This window comes from Bombus pascuorum, chromosome 6 (genome assembly GCF_905332965.1).
Source record: "Bombus pascuorum chromosome 6, iyBomPasc1.1, whole genome shotgun sequence".
NCBI lineage: Eukaryota > Metazoa > Arthropoda > Insecta > Hymenoptera > Apidae > Bombus > Bombus pascuorum.
Window position 1 is genome coordinate 13,062,413 of NC_083493.1, and position 19,719 is coordinate 13,082,131.

General features: G+C 44.4%; 1 protein-coding gene across 1 annotated transcript in view; it reads right to left on the minus strand.

The window, feature by feature from the left end:
* LOC132907833 (uncharacterized) overlaps positions 1-19,719 on the minus strand; it is a 54,680-nt gene that overhangs the window by 3,254 nt on the left and 31,707 nt on the right. The window contains exons 2-7 of the mRNA XM_060961252.1: positions 9,190-9,325; positions 6,734-6,929; positions 5,644-5,854; positions 4,251-4,575; positions 3,134-3,400; positions 41-3,020 (exon numbers count right to left, since the gene is read on the minus strand). Of these exons, the coding sequence (XP_060817235.1) occupies positions 41-3,020; positions 3,134-3,400; positions 4,251-4,575; positions 5,644-5,854; positions 6,734-6,929; positions 9,190-9,325 (4,115 nt within the window). The remainder of the gene's footprint in view (positions 1-40; positions 3,021-3,133; positions 3,401-4,250; positions 4,576-5,643; positions 5,855-6,733; positions 6,930-9,189; positions 9,326-19,719) is intronic.

Below are 19,719 nucleotides of genomic sequence, written 5' to 3' on the forward strand. Positions count from 1 at the left end.
GAACAATCGAAGATATAAATAAACCGTAGGAGAAGCTCACCTCGGGAAGGTCGCTTGACCTGATTTCCCGTGAAACCAACAGCTTCTTACTCTCGACGAACTGCCTCAACGCTTTTTCTCGGGTGTATACGAACGGTCGTACGACCCTGAGATCTTGACGTCGTATGTAATAGTGCGCCTTCATGGTTTTCAGCTTGCCACCGTGAAACACCGAGACGAAGAAACTCTCGGTAAGATCGTCCAAGTGTTGGCCAACAGCCAGCACGTTGTATTTGTGCCGCTTGGCGATCGCGTATAACTGCGACCTGGTCTCTCGGTTGCAGAAGCTGCACGCTCCACTGGCGTCCACAGCTTCTTCTTCAGGCTGATTGTCACCGCTGCTGCACTTGAATTCGCTGCTCTGTTCTTCGTAGAAGTAAGGGACGTCCAGAGACTTCAGATAGCTCATTAGTTCCAGAGGGTCGAATCTGTTTGCGTCCACCGTGGCTGCTCCGATCTCGAAGTCCACGCCCTTTGATCTTACGTAGAATCGGTACTGGTGCAACGTGTGTAACAAAGACAAGGAACTCTTGCCGTTGGTCGACAAGCAGACCAGCACTCTATCGTTGTCTCGAATCATATCGAACTCTTGCATTGCCTCGACAGCTGGCTTCCAAATGTTCTTTGGCGGACAATGCCACTGAACTCGGGACAATTCGGTGTTCCCGTCCTTCGAGTCAAATGTCGCTCCCTGGTCTCCATCTTCTTCCTCCTTGAGATCGCTCGAACATTCCTCGTCTTCAGAGAAGTCATCGTTTTGACGGACTTGTTGCTTGCAGCTTGACTTGTTGGACAACGCGGTCATCGAACTTGCTCTTGGTTTGCGACCGTAACTGTTGGTCGAATTGGACTCTGCGCTGCTGCTACGCTTTAAATCAACCGAATCTAGAGACTTGTCGCTCTCGTGGAAAGATAAATTGATACCACTGTCTTGGGAACTAACGGAATTCACTGCGGAATAAATTTTAGGAAGAATCTTTCGCGCGTCTCCGATCTCCAAACCACCGCGTTCTTGAGAATCATCGTCGTTTAAATCGTCATCCAAGTCGTGTACCACTTCTTCGTCATCAGTTTTCGATTGATTGCGTACCATCTGTTCGTTCTCAGCTGGCTTCATCACGTAAATTACCGTCTCATCCGAAGAACACTCGCTGGACATTTTGCTTTCCTGTTGAGTTAGTTCTCCGATCTTCCCAGAGATCTCTATTGGTCCGCTTCGTCTGGCGCTCGACATTCTGGGCGATGACGAAGACTGAACGATCCTCCCTCTATCCGGCGAGCCGCAACCATTCGACGACACATCCGAAGCCGAAGCATCCGGAGAGTGTCTATGCAAACCGTCCACGGCATTAACCATACATCTGATCTCAGACTTCACCTCGCTGGCCATTTCCTTCGAGAATTCCATCAAGTATTCCGCGATATCGCTCGCAGTGAACGAATCGTGTCTCGTCTGTTTGTCCTCTACGGACAACTGACTAATGGCGCTTAGATTGCGTGAATGATGTTGCGGCGTGTTCTCGGAAGTATTCGTTTCCGACAGCGCATCGTCGACCTTGGATATCACTTCTCGGATCTCTGACTTAATCTCCGTCGCTAATTCCTTCGTCACTTCTTTCACGTAAGCTCTCAGATCGTCCTCTGACTTTTGACCGCCGTTCGCTGAAACTGGTGACGACCTACCTCCCCCTACGAATCTTTCCGTATAATCATAGACAGAGGAATACGAAGACGGAGGCGATGTTGCGTTATGACAATTTAACGACAAGATCGAATGACTGGGGCTGCTATTGTCCAGTTCCAGAGAATTCAAATCCGTTTGACTGCTGCAACTACAGTGATGTCGTCTGTGCTTCGAGGAGTTGCCATTATTTCCACTTAATCCCAGACTAGTCAAGGTTTGCGGGCTCAGAGGAAGCAGCGGAATGGGGGAGGACGAGGATGATGCGACGTTTCGGTTCCCCGAATCGTTGCCACCACCGCTGGTGCTACCGAGAGAGTTGCACCTGGCACGACCAGCGTTGGTGGAGTCCATCGGATCTCTTTGCTCTTTAATTGGCCTGCTGCCCGCGTGAGACATCGTGCTGAGAGCCGATGCCGTGACCGCTTCGCCAACCGCGAACCTCACGGGCATCGGAGAACTCGGACAAGTAGCCGGTGACCTCTCACCGGCTGAGTCGGTATTTCGATCGACCACGGTGGTAATGGACGACGTCTGTTCCTCTTCGTTACTGTTCGCTGGACTGGACGATGAAGTCTGGAATTCGGCCGCGTTCAACAGAGTTCTCCTGACTGTACTCAATACCGGAAGACTTCTGTGTCTAGGTGAATTGGACGAGATCGGAGCGTTTCCCGCTCGAGGAATGTCGCTGTTCAGTCGACGGATGCTATTAGCCAAGGCTAGGCAATTGACCAAGCTGTCGTGCGTTGTAGTCGGCGTGTGATGGCTGTGCTTGTTCCAAGATAGCATCGGACTGAAAGGCACTTCTTGCTTCACGTTCTGCGAGTTACCCAGAAGGAGATCCTGCGCCTCGCTCGGCAGCATGAACCATCGTAAAGACTCCAGCCGTTCCGACACGATGTTGTAGCTACGATCTATCTGCAGCGGATACCTCTGCGCCATTTTCCTAGCTCGGTTGAAAATGTTGCGCGCTGTCTGCAAACAGTCGCCGTAGTTCTGCGGAAGTACACCAGTACCGGATACTCGTCTCTCGGAAGCGTTCATCTTCCCGTCTGTGTATCTGATGGAGCTGAGCCACTTTCGCTCTTTGAACACGCTATTCGTGTGGTGGCGCCATTCACCCGTATCCGAGTTGAGCACGTACTGCGGCAGCAATTTCCAACCTTCCGTCGCTACCATTTTTAGTGCCTCCAGTACGAACGCCACCTCTGCCTCAGACATAAAGTAAGGGAAGGAGAGTTTCGCGAAACCCGGCCTCAGACCTTCGGCGTTCGTTTCTTCGTTCTCAGTGTTCCGTTCCCTGGAAACGATAAGGTAACCCGGTTAGATCGCGCAGGCAAGTACCTTCTATTTAACGGTATCATGCACCGTGATTATTCGATACAGTCCAAACGATGTTTTCAACTTTCGTACCCCTCTATCAACGCCTTCTGGTATTCCTTGGCGAGTTCCTGGTCGATTCCCATCAGATCGTGAGCGTAACGTCCTGCACACGCGCACCCGCCACGCGCCTGTATACCGAACACGTCGTTCAACACGGCGCACACGAAGTTGTGGTGAAGGAACGTGCCCCGTGGATGACGCACCATAAACGAAAAGATCGGCAGCCTCTTAACATTCTGCGAGCTGCTACCGAGCAGAATTAGTTCCGGAATCGTGCGTACGTGTGCCAACACTTGCCTAGACAAACAGGAAACATCGATCATGTTTTACAAATACAATCCACTTGCAGCATCGATCGAAATGATCTTTGAAAACATTGTGCGCGGACGTCCTTCGTTCAAAGTCGATCACAGCCTTCCTTTATATTGCGTGGTTGCTCAAGAACATTGCAATTTGGTTTTGTTATCTCGCTGATTGTCATGCAAATTTCACGTTTCTTATCTGCAGCAACGAAGTGCTGTCATTTATACTTGACACGCGTATTATGAACATCTTTTAACCGCTTTCTTATGTATCCAGTATATTATGTATTAACATTGTTAATCTACAAATTTAGTCTACAATTTTTTCTATTAATTCTCACATCACCAACCATCGATTCTAAGGTCTAACGGCTGATCGCCAGTAACGACCGTAGCAACCGACGTTTTAATGTACGAGAATCGGCCGGTAGAAATTTAAAAAAAGAAATAATCGAGTTATTTCCATCAGCGATTCGCAATCAAGGAAGCAGTCTCGAACTGCCAATCGATTTCAGTCGAATCAAAGCTCCAGGAGGTCTGGCGTTGAAGACGTTCCCCTTCCCGATATCTACCATTCTCCTATATAAATCGGCTATAAATATTTCCTCGATATCGGTGACGTTTCCTCCTCGCGAACACCGCACGTGTCATGTATCGTATTTGAAACAAGCAAGTTCACCAAACATGAAAGAAAAATGGTAACCAGATTGTACGATTTGCTACGATTGTACGAGGATTTGCTTTTAGACGATGACAAGCTCGATATTCGTCTATTTTAATCGATTTCTTAACAACGAAATTGTTCATTCACGTTACATTTTTGTTGGAGACGTGTAAAAATATACCTGGAAATCTTATCTTGACGGGTGACGATCGCTCGCGGCGTGACGTTCTCTTTCAGTTGCACAGCGAGTCCGCATCTGATGGTCTCGACGACACCCGCGGTGCCACTCTCCTCGCAGAGTTCCGGATCCCGGTGATAGTGATGAGAGTCCCGCATGTCCTCCGTAGCAATTTTATCTTTCAACAGGGACCGTTTGGTCACGAGCACGCCAGGGGATTGAACTCCACCGATGAACTTGTGCCCGGCGAAAATAATCGCGTCTTTGTGCACGGTCGTCTCCCCGACGCCGGGCAGATGTGGATTCATATCAATTTGAATGTACGGGGCTGAAAAATAGATGTATTTCTAGAATATACGTTTCTATAAATGATGTTACTTTTAGCTTTTTAGCTTTTAACCTTTCGATCACTTTTTAGCTGTCGCCTATGAAAAAATCATAATACTCTGGAGTATAATATTAATTTAATATTAAAACACTGAAGATACAAAAATTTCTATTGATTTAATACAGTGGTCGTAGAAACGATCTGCGCGTATTTTTACTTGTTCTTCGACGAAACAGGTTTTTAACAAGTTCTACGTTTCATTCAAATAATACTTTGTAGCAAGTGTGTATATTCCTTCTATACTTTAATAACAATAAGAAAATTATTTCGTACGAAGACAAACACACTCGTCGTTCTTTGAAATAGTTTCTTTAAAATCCAAAAATTGCGAATAATTATACTCGTTGATGACGATAATAGCTCTTATCAATTCGTTAATGGCGTTAAATTGAGGCGATTAGTCGTTTTAGCGTTTACATATCCTTTTGTAGAACATGGTATTCAACATCTCTTTTATCTGTGAAAAACTGTATTGTTCCTACGTCTGCCACTTTAAAGATCACGGTATCCGTAAGTGATTGTCATCCAGTAATTACTAGTTTCATTGATTACTAACAGATAAATACTAGACTCTTCAGCGGATAACCACTTCAATCTGATCGTCACCGTCACTTTCTACTTACATGCGTAATCGCATTTTCAACTCAAGTTGCATTCATCTTCTCTAAAAATCAATCTTCAATCATCACGAACAAACAAATCTCTACATTCCCCTTATCTTTCTATAGATCAAACTTTCAACGGAATCGTACAAGTTTTCTCCTATCTTCTATTATGATTTCTAGAAATAACATTTACAACAAAACAATTATTTAAAACAACAAAAGAAGAAAGAAATTTCATACGATACGGAGATAACAAGTTTTATGCGACTGATAATACGCGTGCCTGATCGATTAGGATCGAATAGTCGTGATAATATATTTTTGTTAGAAAAGGGAGCAAACATTACGTCACGTTGGATCTTTCATTGTTTCGTATATCGACTTCCACGTGAATCATTGTTACCTGTTGTGGTGTAATCCCAGACGCTAAGTGCCCCATACTGATGCAGTAGAAGGGTCGTGGCGACGTCATCTGCCAAAACCCCGGTTATGCAACTGGCAGCGCTGAAGCATCCGATCATTTGCGTAACACCTTCGCTTCGAACTTTGATCAGGCTCCGCTCGAGATCGTTCAGATCCAAGAAACCTTCTCGAGTCTCGGAAACTCGTACTATCTACGGTAATTGTTTCAATGTTACAAGCAAATATTATTCTATTGTAAAGTATTATTCTAGTTGCATACTCTCTGCCCTATTTTTAGTGTTCTACTTTCACGGTTCCACTTTTGTCGTACGATGTTATCGATCCTAAGTCGGTACTTGTTCACGCGAACGCACGATTACGCTTGCAGTATAATCTCTATTTCTGAATATTCTATGTTCTTCAATGACTTGTTGAACGTTCCAGCAATTTAAAAACGATTAATAATACGCGTTTGAGAAACACTTCTGCGTTAGTAACGCGGACAAAAGATCGTATTTTATTTATACCGAGAATTTTATAGCGATGCCTGGCAAGTTGGAATCACTTCAAAGAAAAGAATTGCAAATGGCTTAGTTCCGGAATAACATGTATCACGCATTCGTGTTCTGCGAAGTGTCAAAGACTCTTCAAAGTTTCCCGACGAGTTTCGTTCAAAAGGCTCATCCCAAGGAGTTCTCTTCGCTCCGAACAAAGGCGTAGCAGAACTTATCACCGTAGAAACTTCTTCTTACTTTTAAATACAGCGCCTATTCCAAGAACGTATCGATTATTAAATTTTCAACATCCGGCTCAAAATAGACTTAGTTATTCCCTACTGAGAGAGTGAATCAAACAAATTATTCAAAATCATATCGTTAAAAGGTGAATTCATTTCCAGCTACTTAATAGCTTATAATTCACTAACAAGGAGACTGTTCGAAAACAGGAAGGAACGACGACTCGAAAATATCCTCAGTGGAACTCTCAATGTCTTTCACAACATTTACGTTTACATTGAAACGCATCAAACGTTTTCATCGACGAGAATACTTTCGATTCGCTGTTTTCAAAATATCGTATCGTCTGCTTACCCTGACGCCATGCTCACGCCAAGGCCGGAGATTCGCGTGGTGCTCGAACGGTCCCACGAACACCACGGTGGATTTGGAGACATCGAGGTGTCGCAAAAGCGTACGAAGGGCAGCCGCCGTGCCTTGACCCGTGAACAGCACAGCATCCTGCTCGCCAGCTCCCACCGCATGTCGGACAATGTCTCTGGCTTCGTGTCTGTAAAGATCCTTGCAGTCAGGATACATCGATTCGTCCTCCCGTGGCTATTAACGATCGTAAAGTTGCTGCTGTTTGTCCAATCGAGAACAAACGATGCTCGTTTACGTTTCTCAAGAACGTTTCGAGATCTCGAGTTTCATTGGCGATCGTTGAGGTCGCCTCGAACAGAGAAACGCAAGTAGGACGAAGCTTATGACCGTTATAGGAAAACATGCTTCTTCCAAGTCCATTTATATGGCAACGAAATTTTAATCGAATTGCATTGTACGCATAGGATGTCACGAGCAGTAGGAATTAAACGATGGACTTTTGCTATGTGAAATTCGATTACGTTTATACGAACTTCTCTCGATAGGTTTAGATAGAATTATGGTTGGCAGAAATATCGTGGTTTCAATAATACGCGTGGTAGCAACATCCATCACGATGATACTCTGAGCCCACGTGTTATTTGAACGCGGAAATCTACACGCGTGTCCACTCTAGGCAAAAGCACGTCATCGGGTGCAAAGACAAAGCTACGGATGCCTTTGCCAGCATCATATACAACCCCTAAAAAATATAACACCTGAATCGGTGCAAAAGAATAGCCGACAATCGTCAGGAATACGATCACGAGTCTCGACACGAAGAATGTCAGTGCCCGTTACTCGTGACGCGCAAGTAAATTACGTTATATGTTTCTTAATGTAGCAAACGATAGCCGTGATGCTCAAGGAATAAGCTTTAGTTAGTAAATTATTTCGATCTTAGTAAAAGGTGCAATGTTTATTCGCCTAACCGAAAAGCATCCGTCCGTAACAGCGTCAGGGTTGTATTGTGCAACGTATCGCTCATACTTTTACCGTTTGTTACGTGTACATTGGATAACGGCGAATCATACTTGCGTTACTCTGTTCTTGAAGCTGCTTCACTCGCTTAAACAGAAGAATTGAAGGGGTGAGTGGAAAAATGGTACAAGTACATTTTTCTCTAAGAATATCAGTATCTTTCTAGTAGATTTTGTTAGCGTTTTAGCGCTACAACTACCGAGAATCATCAGAGTATAAAACTTGTACCAAAGGACCTTAAATAAAAATATTGGTATAAAGAAATACGTACAAATTGCACGGAGAAAAAAATTTTTATCCGTACAGTTTATAAATGAAAGTGTTATAAATTCATAAAATTAATAAAAAGAACGATACCAACTAGTGATTTAAATCATTCCGGTAGTTTTCACGTTAATATTCAGAACCATACGTATGATTTCTCTCTACCAAAGTTCAACTTTCGCCACAATTTTCCCAAATCAGAAACATTCTTGCTCGTACCACTTTCCCTCTGACCTCTCGCTTATCTCCGGTTTACGTGAGAAACGCGATTCGGATGTAACCATATAAAAGTCGCGTGACGAAAAAGGCGCGTTATCGTCGTGACTGGCTTGGTGGTGCAGTTGGACAGCCGGTAAGCGGTTGGGATTCGACTCGGTGGGGATATTGATCTGGGACATGAGCGCCAGGGAATGGGACGCTGTGCGGAACCACCCCTATACGTTCGACCGCGTAAGATTTAGGGATAACGGGGTCGCTTCGCGCGGGACAACCTTTTCGATCGAAAACCATGCCAACAACGAACAAACGTACAACTATCGGCGGCTACGATCGACTATGAACCTGAGATATGAAACGAAACGTGTCGCGAGCGGAATGCGTGGAATGGAGGCGAAATTGTACGGGTCGGCAGAGAAATAGAAAGGCTCGTGTACGGTCGAGTGGCGCAGAAAACGAGTCTCGTTTACCGCAGAAACGGTACGTCAACCGGAATCGTACGTTGCACGCGGTACGATATGCTAATTTCGCGTAGGAAATCGACGATTACAAATTCATAGCGCATGCTCGGATACTTTCTAACGATGCGATCCGCGACGTACGTAAGTACCCAACGGTCGCGTACGAACAACACGACGAACGATTGAACGGACGACGGATCGTGTTGGTCCGCGAATAGCTACAATATCTCGATTAATAGGCTGACCAGTAACTGGAATTGGTTCTGGGAAGCGGCAGCTGGTGAACGCGGATGTGTCGCGCTCGATAATCGTCGACCGTGTATAAATGCGTGCGCGTGCTTCTCGCCGCGACCTCGATCGTTATCGTGATCATTCGGTGGTCCAGTCACACGCTGATAGCATAGATATATATATATATACAAAGAGAGAGAGAGAAAATATGGAGGGAGAATATAGGAAGGAGAGGGCGTCTTTCGATCGTCTCACCTGAACAGAGAAGACTGAAGGCTGCAGATGGACGTGGACGCTCGGGTGTCGCCCAAATATGGCAGCACCTCCTTCGCAATGTACTCTTCGAGAAATTGCAGCGACCTTCCAGAGGCGGTGTAGTCGCAGTAGACCACTGTAACAATAAAACGCCAGTCGTTTTCAAATGTTCCGAATACGTACACAAGAAAGAACGAGGGAAAAGGAGGCGGAGGGCGCGACACACCGTTCCTCCTTGGCAAGGCTCGCGCGTGGGAAATCGATCGACGTCCATGATAACGCTACCGCGTCTTTTATTCAACGGGCGTTGCCAAGTGTTTTTGAAAATTTCATACTGTATGGCCGTCGAAATAGCCTGCACGCGACCGGGTCAACGATTCCACGTTTCTCACGAGAATAAGATTTTCGATCCCATCTTCTCCCTCTTTTTACCTTCTTACGCTCGTGCGTTGGTTTCGAGCGAGCTGTTTTCTTACACACTGAAATATCCCACGCGATTCGGACGACCACTAAAACTGCGCGCTATTATTCATGCTTCGCGAGAGCACCGGCGCCAGCAACGGTGGGCCGTTTATTCGAAGATATATTGGGTGTGACACATGATAGAAATAAGAAAAATTGCTCGACGTATGGGATCAACACTCGTAACGCTGGTACGCAACGCTCGTCCAAGGTGTTCTATTAGCGTAACCGAACTCGTGGAATTCAAATTCGCGCGGAGATCCACGCGAGAGAAGAAAAAACGAAGTAGGTCGCGGTGTCAAGGCAACTCTAAGGTCACCGAAATATCGGAAAAACTGATTCGATGATAAATACGTTGCGATTTCAATTCTTCCAACAGGAAGAAGTCAAAGGTCGTGGTATCGCGACTAACCTTGCAACGACCTTGACAAGTCCATCTATATTACAAGCTTTTATCGGACCTACATGCTCGGTTTTCTGCATATATATCTATATGTAGAGTAAGCCAGCTCGCCGCGTATAAACCCACTTCAGTTCGACTCCAATTAAATCGTATTACAGGTTCTCGCGTGAAAAGTAATTCACACGTGCTTCTTCGAGAGTCGAGGAACGAGATGACTCGGAAAATACAGGATTTACGGAGATCGATGGTGACAAATCTCGAGTATCTTTTGCGAATGTGTTCAGTGGTGCCCGATAAATTATCGAGGAGAACTCGAGAAAACAAGGTCAAGCGCAGCTCCAGCTTTATTTCAAATATCCCGAATTCACCCCTACACCATTTTCCTGCGGTCGACATTCGCACGTTCCACCCTGTACATCGGTGTCGAGGCGTCGAAGCCGCGGTCGTTGCTTCCGTTGCTATTTTCAGCCCCGCCAGCCAAGCCGAGTTTACCAGAAAATGGAAAATGTTTATTCAGAGGAGAATGGGAGCACATTCTTTCTTGATGCTTCTCCATCCGTTCCTAACAAAGGACTGTACGTACACGTTTATCTTGCACAGACAGATTTGCCCTATGCGAAAGGGTTCGAGGGAAAATATTCCGTCGAGTTGCGAAACAGGCACTTTAATCAAGGTGCTATAGTAATTGCCAAAAATCGAGGCTTCCGTAGGTAGGTTTTTAAAAGAGAAATTCTGACATCTTGCAAGCATTGCTATTGACACGATGGAAAGAAAATTTAAGACGACGAACGATACTAGAATACGCCTTAATTCTACAAAACCGAATCGTATTAGACAAGAACAATGATATAAACGACACGAATTTGTTTAAAGATTCGTTCGAAGATGATCGTTATCATATACGCAAGCATAGACATTGAACGTTCTTTTGACCAGCATTCGTGAGTTTTATCAGAGGTTGGACCGATACAACACTGATACCAGCACGATAATTCCTCAACTAATAATATAAATAAATTGAATTACATATTGAATCTCATAAATTTCTGAATAAAATTCTCATAAATAGAATTCTCCTAAAATTCTTCGTAATCTTGTCTTCTACGATCTTACGATTTTAGAAAATAAGATAATCAAGTGACTTGCCATTTATAAAATCCACTTATAAAATCTTGTTTCTTTTATTATAGTTACCTTCTTACAACAGAACTATTTGTACTGGCATAAAATTTCGCTAATAATCCCAATCGTATATACATATAGTAAATTAATAACAGCGTTAAAGGAGCGCGAATAGTCATAGGTCGTGTTGTGAAATACTTGGATCAGCGTCGACGTAGAAACGAGCGTTCTCACGTGTAACATTGACGAGCGGCGACGAGAAAGAAAGAAAGAGATTTGGCTATTTCGCGCGGCCAAATGGAATCGCCTTATTGCCGGGGAAAGCCAAGGTAGGCGAGGGATAATGATTCGCAGGTGTGTCTTACGAAACAGTCACGATCGGTAACCGGTCCTGCGCGGGTTCGCCAGCGAAATTATGCCCCGGCCTAGCGGCTTCCGACCATTTTACCCGCGAAGGGGATAAATTGCATTGATTTGTTTAGGAAGGAACGCGTGGAACTAAGCGAAGTTTAATGGCCGTTTCGTAACTGTCCAGCGCCACTTACGTAAAGTGTCGAGCGCTCTCGTCTAGAACGCGAATGGAAGCGTTATTCCGCGAAGTTGAACGCCGATTAACAAATGGAAAATAGTCTTCCGCTTTTACTTCTTTTTCCTACGTGACCGTCGTGCGGAACGATCCACAGGCACGCGTTCTTACAATCGTTAAACTCTTGTTCCCGTTAATTAATGCTATTAGGAATTTAATAACCGGTAATTTGTAGCGAGAATTGCAACAAGGTGAAAGTGTAAACTAGAGAACGATATCTGTACAGTTTAAAAATCATTAAGAGGCTGAAATTTGCATAAGACTCGGAAGGAAGAACGATTCGGCGCTTAATTCACTTTCGATGTATCTTATCTATCCGCGTGATAACGATTCTTTTACATGCACAACTTCGTCGGCACAGTTATTCGCTCGTTAGCGATTTCAACGTTTCTCGAGAAATACTCCTCGATTGTCGCGCTGCAAGGATACGCGTGTTTTGAAAGAATAAGGAGAGTTTTATTTATCTACAGATCATGATCGGCCGTTTGTAATCGAGGCACCGCGCCGTTAAGACCTAAGCGATTCAGCTGGGCGCGCGAACTCAAGCGCTGATGCTCTCGACTGACGTCAAAATCTCGTTACTTTATCGAGTTGTCACCGGTTCCATCAATGATCGTGGATACTAAATCGCTCGAAGCAACGTCTGCACACACAGTGTCGCCAAAGCTCCTTGGGAATAATTCGAACGCGCCGTGACGGCTAACCTGAATGTCAACTACGCCTCCGCGAATGTAGACGAACAGGGTCGTGCGATCGCGCGACTACGTCCGCTCGAGGCGATCCTTTTGCCAAGCTTCTTGTTGTCCGAACTAACAGTGAAGCGTGCAATATCCCTCATCGATCGGTGGAATATTACGCGAAAAACATCGCCAGATGATTGACAGAGCTATTTAAAGTAACGTCTAGCCACTCGACGGCCGTCAAAACGAAGTTTCGATAATTGATTTTGAAGCTGACTGGCGAGAAGCGAGTCTTCCGAATGGACTATCCGCTACGCCGGCAGGCTCGAGACGCGAGCGAGCCTCGTAACCTCGTTGCAAACCATGCTCGGGACTTTGCATACTGGACGCTTTCTCTAGCTTGCAGGCACGAAGCCAGCCTTCGTTCCGTTCGTTTGAGAAGGTTCGGCAAAAAACTTAAGGACGGTTGGTTAATCGCGTCACGAAAGGCAAACGACATAACCAAACGAATGGACTAACGAACGAACAACCAACTATTCCACGGAGGTGCGCGCGAATCGTTTTACGAGGCACCGGACGGGTTCAAGGTACCAGGAATTGCAGGGAATTCGCTTCTGGGCGTAGTTTGACCTAAATCTCGAAGGCAACTTACTACGATTGCCCGAACGACCGTTCGACCCCGAACCGGTAACTATTCGCGTTCGAAGCACACACCGAAAGAAATCCTCTCCTTTGTAGAACTAGAGCACACGGGTGTGCAGTGTGCACTTTGTACACGGGTGAATCTACAAAGAGAAGAAGAGGAAAAAAATAGAGACGTTGGATAGAGAACGCGTGCGTGCGCGAACTTAGATAGCCGACGTATTGCTCGTCTCGGATAAACGGTAAATTACCAGAGCATTCCGCTTTCCAATTAGTCTTCAATTACACGCGGACGAGTTGACCGACAACGGCACGCGTCCGGCAACGTTTAACTGCTAAACGACGGGTTCCTCTTCGAACCAACCGCCTTGCAATTAATTCGGAGGAAAGCTTTCGCCGCTAATCGATTAATTCGGCTGACCGGATGAGAAAGCTCGACTCGCGTACGCATTTCGATGGAAAACACGTTAATTGAATTGGCAAAAGATCGGCTCGTAATGAGAATGTTGATATACCGTTGATCTTATCATATGGAAGGATTCATTGAAAAGCTAGACGTAGCAAATAACCGTTTGAGAAATATGCAGTCGCATGGTTGGCGAGCTATTCTTTGCACAATTAAATATTTACGTAACATCCGCACAACATGGCGATAATTTGTTTGAATGATGCGCGTTCCATCTACCTCCTGGCAGACATGAACGTTATTTGAAAAATGTTAAATCTCTTTTTCTCTCTTACTCACTATACTTTTTAGTATTATTTAAAGAACAATTTGCGTAATGTCAAAGAGGATAATTGAAATGAACGTAATAGGATTTAGGATACGGATAATACGTAAACTAATATTCAAATCGATGCAATCGAAATACGTGAATAGACTATGGTCAGCGAATAAAGTCGGTACTCCTACTTGATTATTCCGAGTGCCAGTTAATTGGTCGTATTTCCGCAACGTTATTATTCGCAATAACGAGACTGTATATATCACTCATGTCCTTCGATACGTCGTGCGTGACGGTTCACGAGATTTTATTCTATCACGTGTATCTCCTGGTAGGAATGTACGACTTTAACCACGTATTCTTTCGCTGATTCAGCTGACATAGCAAAACTATTCCACTGTGCCTATATCCTCCTAAATCTTTCAGATTGTCACGCTATCAGATATCGATCAACGAATACCTTCCTTCTTATCAAACATCAAAGTCTACTGCTATCAAATTCGAGCAATTTAAATTCCGTAAATGTCGTGGAAAAGTTGAAGAAATGTAATTACTACTAATACTAACTATTTCGTACATAATAATTAATAATAATTTAATTTGATTTCAGAATAAAATATCCAAAGAAAAATGTAAAAATCTCTCTCATTATCATCTTCTATTTTTACATATTTCCTAATTTCTCTTACAAAGAATTTTTCTTTGATCTACGTTGACGATAATTATATCGACGTTCTGTGATAATTATAATCGAGGTCTGAGTCTATCGTCATCCGATTCAAAGAATTCGAGTCCCAAAGATTCTTTGAAATAGAACATCTCGAAGATGAGTTAGAGGAATCGTCGCATGAGAAGATTCGACAGATGATGCAATTCTCGCGACTATTTTTAACGCGTTTAAGTGCTGGGTAATGATATGTGTAATGGAACGAAATTAACGCTCGCAATTATTGTCGGCAGCTGACTCGAGAGCGAACGTTTCTAAGCGTTCGTGAGTGTCGACCGACTTGGCTAACTGGATTACGCGTCGCTCGCGTTTCGCGGCGGATCGTTCCGGCCGCCATTCACTTTGTTCTTAGTTATGCGGCAATCCGGGAAATTGTCCTCGAGGCCGGCCAAGTCGTTCTGTGCGTAACCGAACGCGTACAGTGTACGCGAACGTTTTGAGGGAGAAAACCAGTCCGCCTTTTGGGACCGAGTCGCAGACGCCTGTTGCGTGCTCGCACGTTTCCTCAAATTCCCTTCGTTTGTTTTCAAAATTTATCATCGTAGATACGATCCGAAGAAGATCGCCATGATATTTTCAATGGTTCGTTGAACGTGTTTAATGTACGAGAAAATGAAAAACAGAGACTTCCTTGGAACAAATTCGAAGAAAATCGGAGAGAGGAGAAAGAGCTCGTAACAGCTACACGCGATTCCCTTGGCTTTGATCCTCTTACGATTCTACAATTTTTATGCTGCAATTTTGCTCTCCTTTCAACAGGAAAAGAGACTTTCATATTCAATTCTACATTATATACTAATAAATTCTATTCGTTATTCTCTTGTATTTTAGATGGAAAAATACAATTATGTCAGAAATGTCACAAAGAACATAACGCAATTAATTATTTTTAAACTTCGTTTTTACATGCATTAAAAGGAAATGAATTTTATAATAATTACCTTGGACATAGCAGTAATATCCAAAAGGTGAAGGTAAACGAAATAAGAAAAATTCGAGTAAATTATTCTCCCACGCTTCAACATTCCACGAAACTATAATTACTACTTAAACCTAGAGTCAATATGCACGATATCCAGCCTGATTAACCGATAATCTCTTTATCCCCTTAATCGCGTGTCAGCTGATGGGAAGCTTCTGATAACTGAGCTACTTCCTGATTAAATCATGTACGAGAGGCGCAAGAAAAATAGCAAGAAAAAAGGAAGAATGACCTACGACGGGACGCGGACAGAGGCCTCGAGTCGTGCAGCGATCGAGTCGAACGCGACCCAGTTTCCACGTCTATCCGTGTTCTACGGACTCCTTGGATCGCGCGATAGTACGATCGACCTGGCCGACGAGTTCGTACGATCAGTCTACCGTGTGGAATATTGTTCGCACCTATTTCGGTATAGGATCGGTACGACCGACTTCTATCCACGACCCAGATCGTCTATTCCATCCTGCAAGTAGTTTCTGCGCACGTTCCCTCAGAATGTTTCCTCGTTTCGTTCCAAACGAATGGATACGATCGATCGGTATATACACTAGCAAAAGTTTCATACCATCGAATGTGTCTCATAAAATCCAAGAATTAGAAAAAATAGCGGCTACTTCGGTAAAAAAATTATCGACGCGAAGGAAATTATTTATTATGGCTAGCTGTATAGTATAGATTTCGAACGAGTCCTGTTGCACGATAATTTACTAGCTAATAATATTAACGAATTAACGTGTCGTAAATTCTAAACTCGACTTGCATAGTTTTTACGATTTTGTGGTTTTACATCGAACGGAACAGTCAGCTGACCTGCGGTTTCAAAACATCGGACGTAAAACTTTTATTTATCACATTACTAAGCTGGTCGCTATTATTACGTATAATTTATCAACACTGATGAGTTGTAATTTGCAAACCCGTAAAACGTCGCTAATAATACTATTTGTGCAAGAGGATGTGGCTGATTCAACGGTTCGAATTTTTGGCTAGTAGTGTACATTCCATTCCACTCAAAGAAACTGCATAAGAAAATAGGGAAGCGGCCTTTCCGTTTGCACATGAGCGGTTTGGATTGCTTCCACTCGCGAGATAAGCGAATCGATCGTGGTCGTTCCAACCAGCAGATCCATGCTACAATAAGAGCTACTCTTTTCCGCTGGATACACTCGAATCGCTAATTAACGCGCGAGTGTTTCGGAGTGGAACGGCAGCGGATCGATGGCCCTTGCCACGCTTCCAATTACGCGGGCCCCGAGAAAGAGTGTGGGCCGTCGCGTGGGCGTTCGAATCGTCCTGCTCACTTTCGTTCCCACACACCTGACCTTCGAGAGAACAATAAATTTCAGATTAGTCAATCGTGTCGTACGTCTGTCCCATATTTACTGCATCCGCTATATCTGTCACGATGCGAGCGGTTTGACTTTTTTGCGAGAGAAAATAGTCGAAGGCCGAGTTTTACTGCTGCTCCAATCGTACTTCTGTTAGGTTCGAGTGATATTTCTCGCGCCGCGGGTATCGCGTGGTGAAACAGTTGCCTGATAAACTTTGGTAAACGTGCAAGATTGTGCTCACTGAGGGGAAAAAATATCGTATCTGATAAGAAAGTGCGAGGGAACTCGCGCAGCTGTCGGTAATCGATTTCTATATCGAGTGATGTCATTTATAGTACAGTTTCTTCGAAACAGCGTTGATAATCTATAACGTTTACAGACGTACACATGAATCAGAAACATCAGAATACATCTCTAAGACTTCGAAACCCGATCGAACGATCAACGTCATTCGAAAACCTTAAGTGGCTCTTACAGAACGAAAGCTGTCTCTGTGTAGCGCAATATTTTGCATGGAAAAATATTCATCCGTCGTTTTCACGCCTCGAAGTTGCTATTGAGAAATATACAAATAATATTATACTAAATGGTATTCAACTATTCTAACACCTCGAGACGTATACGAATATTCGTCATACTCAGTGATTGCATCATACGAGACATCATCTTGTTTCGTAGGATGAGGCAAGTTTCGCGTATAGGGACTACTTTAGAGTACCCGGAAGAATCACGTAATCGCACGAAAAACCATGTCGTTAGCGACAGTCTCGGCCAAGATTATCCTTATCGCGTGACAATTAACGCTATAAATAAAGCGCGACGATATAGGTGAATATTGCAGCAACTTCTCGCCAAACGTTGTGCGTCAGTAGCAAGATTTCGAGTTGCCGGTGTTGTACGCGATGCACGCGACAAACGTCAAATACGAGATGGAGGACGCTTCCGACAAGCGCGATGTGCCGCTGCCGGAATCTTTCACGAGAGCCAAAAACCTCCGAGACGAGAAGTAACGTGCGAAACCGGGCTATGGCGACGGGACGGGAGGATGGGGAAGAGAGGGTGGAAGCCTTTCGAGATCATGCCCGGCACTAAATTTGGAACAAGGCTCATATCCAACGTCGCACGGTTCGCCACGGGGCAGAGGAGAGAGCGTTGCTTGCGACCTAAATACGAAGGGACCCCGAGAGAGCGTTTCGCCGTCCTAGCGTCGCGGGGTCACTTCCATGAAATCGTCCCGCGCACGAAAATAATTCAGTCTTTGTTCGTTAGAGCGTATACGAGCGGAAAGCGAGCGAGAAGTTGTTCGCTGGGAGAGCCACTTGCTCTCCCAGTGCGAAGAATAGGTCGGCGAATGGTCGTACGATCGATTCCAGAAGGAAAAGTCGCGGGATGAAGGTTACGAGAGAGTCAGCTGTTCTTGGAAGCCATGTTTTCCATGGTTAAGAGGTTGTACGCGAAGCTGAGTTGCAAATGGAAAAAGCAGATAAACTCTGAAAGATTCTTTGTACCCGTGTCTCTAATCAATCCTCTGTAAAGAGATGCAAAAGCGGTGGTAACAGTCTGGCCATTATTGCGAAAGATAGGTCATCGTGTGAACTAGAGATAACACCAACGACGGAGAAAGAAATAACTGGCGTTGAATTTTTTCATCGTATCTAATCGAACAGCTGGTCTTCCACAGACACAGAACGCGTGTCATCGCGAGAACCAACTGATCGATGGAACGTCGAAGGAGGATCCAAGACGGCCAAAGCCGAAGCTTTCTGCGTTCTTCAACCGATCTTCGTGATCTTCGATAGATCGGAAATGGAGCAGTTCGCGCGAGATCGTGACTAGATCTAACTACCGTTGAGCAACGCGCAAGGTGGCGGGGAGCGAATAAAAACCGAAAGTGATTAAATCACCGCGCCACACTTCCTTGGACCGTTTAACCCTGGAGCAATGACGCATGAATGGAGACGACCCGGTTGAACTTGGAACCGTGAAACCGGTTAAGTGCGCCGGATACCAGGGTCGTTCCATTCCGATGTAATGCGCGCTTGATATTTTTGCCGGGTTACGTATTATTCGTTGACGAATGGGATCATCGTCGGGAACAATCGATGCTTTGGCTCTCGTTGTTTCGATAACCACGGGCCATCAACTGTCGATGCATAACAAATATCTTGCCACGCAGACCACATTTATTGACTTATGCAAGAGAACATGGGCGGAAAAGATTGATTTACGCATAAATAGATAGAAATGTTAATTTTAATTGACATTGATTTATTTTATGAAATTGTTATGCTAATACGTTTCAACGGATATTGTCGGAGTACGTCTCGTTTCTGAATCTCTCGACTAGATCTTGTTGTTGTAAGATGATCTAATAGCTTCGTGTGCCTTAGACGTTCACAATTAGACCGGAATAGGTAATCTATTTGAATGAATCGATAGCTAGGTACACAGCTTTCAGAGTATGGCAACTATGCAATAAATATTAACTAGCCGCTGACTCAAGAAACGGTGATTGTAACAGATACGAGAAGAGTGGGCATCGATTACGTCTTACCAGGCGTGGAAGTGACACAGGAATTGCCAGTATATTACGTTCTATGCATGATTTCACTATTATTATAGTTATTATAGTTATTATAGTTATGCTGAAAGACTTCGTTGTCGATTGTCACGATTTTTAAATTTTTAACTTCTCCGCGTATGAACAAGCATTTCATTTTCATAATTCAATACCGAAAGTGGAAAATACCTGGAAGAAAAGTAACAGCGCCGTAATAACAACGTAACCGCAAGTTATCTGCGTAAACAGTCGATCGAGGCACGAGTGGCACTCTGGCCAAGCGCAATTACCACGATAAACTCGATTAAAC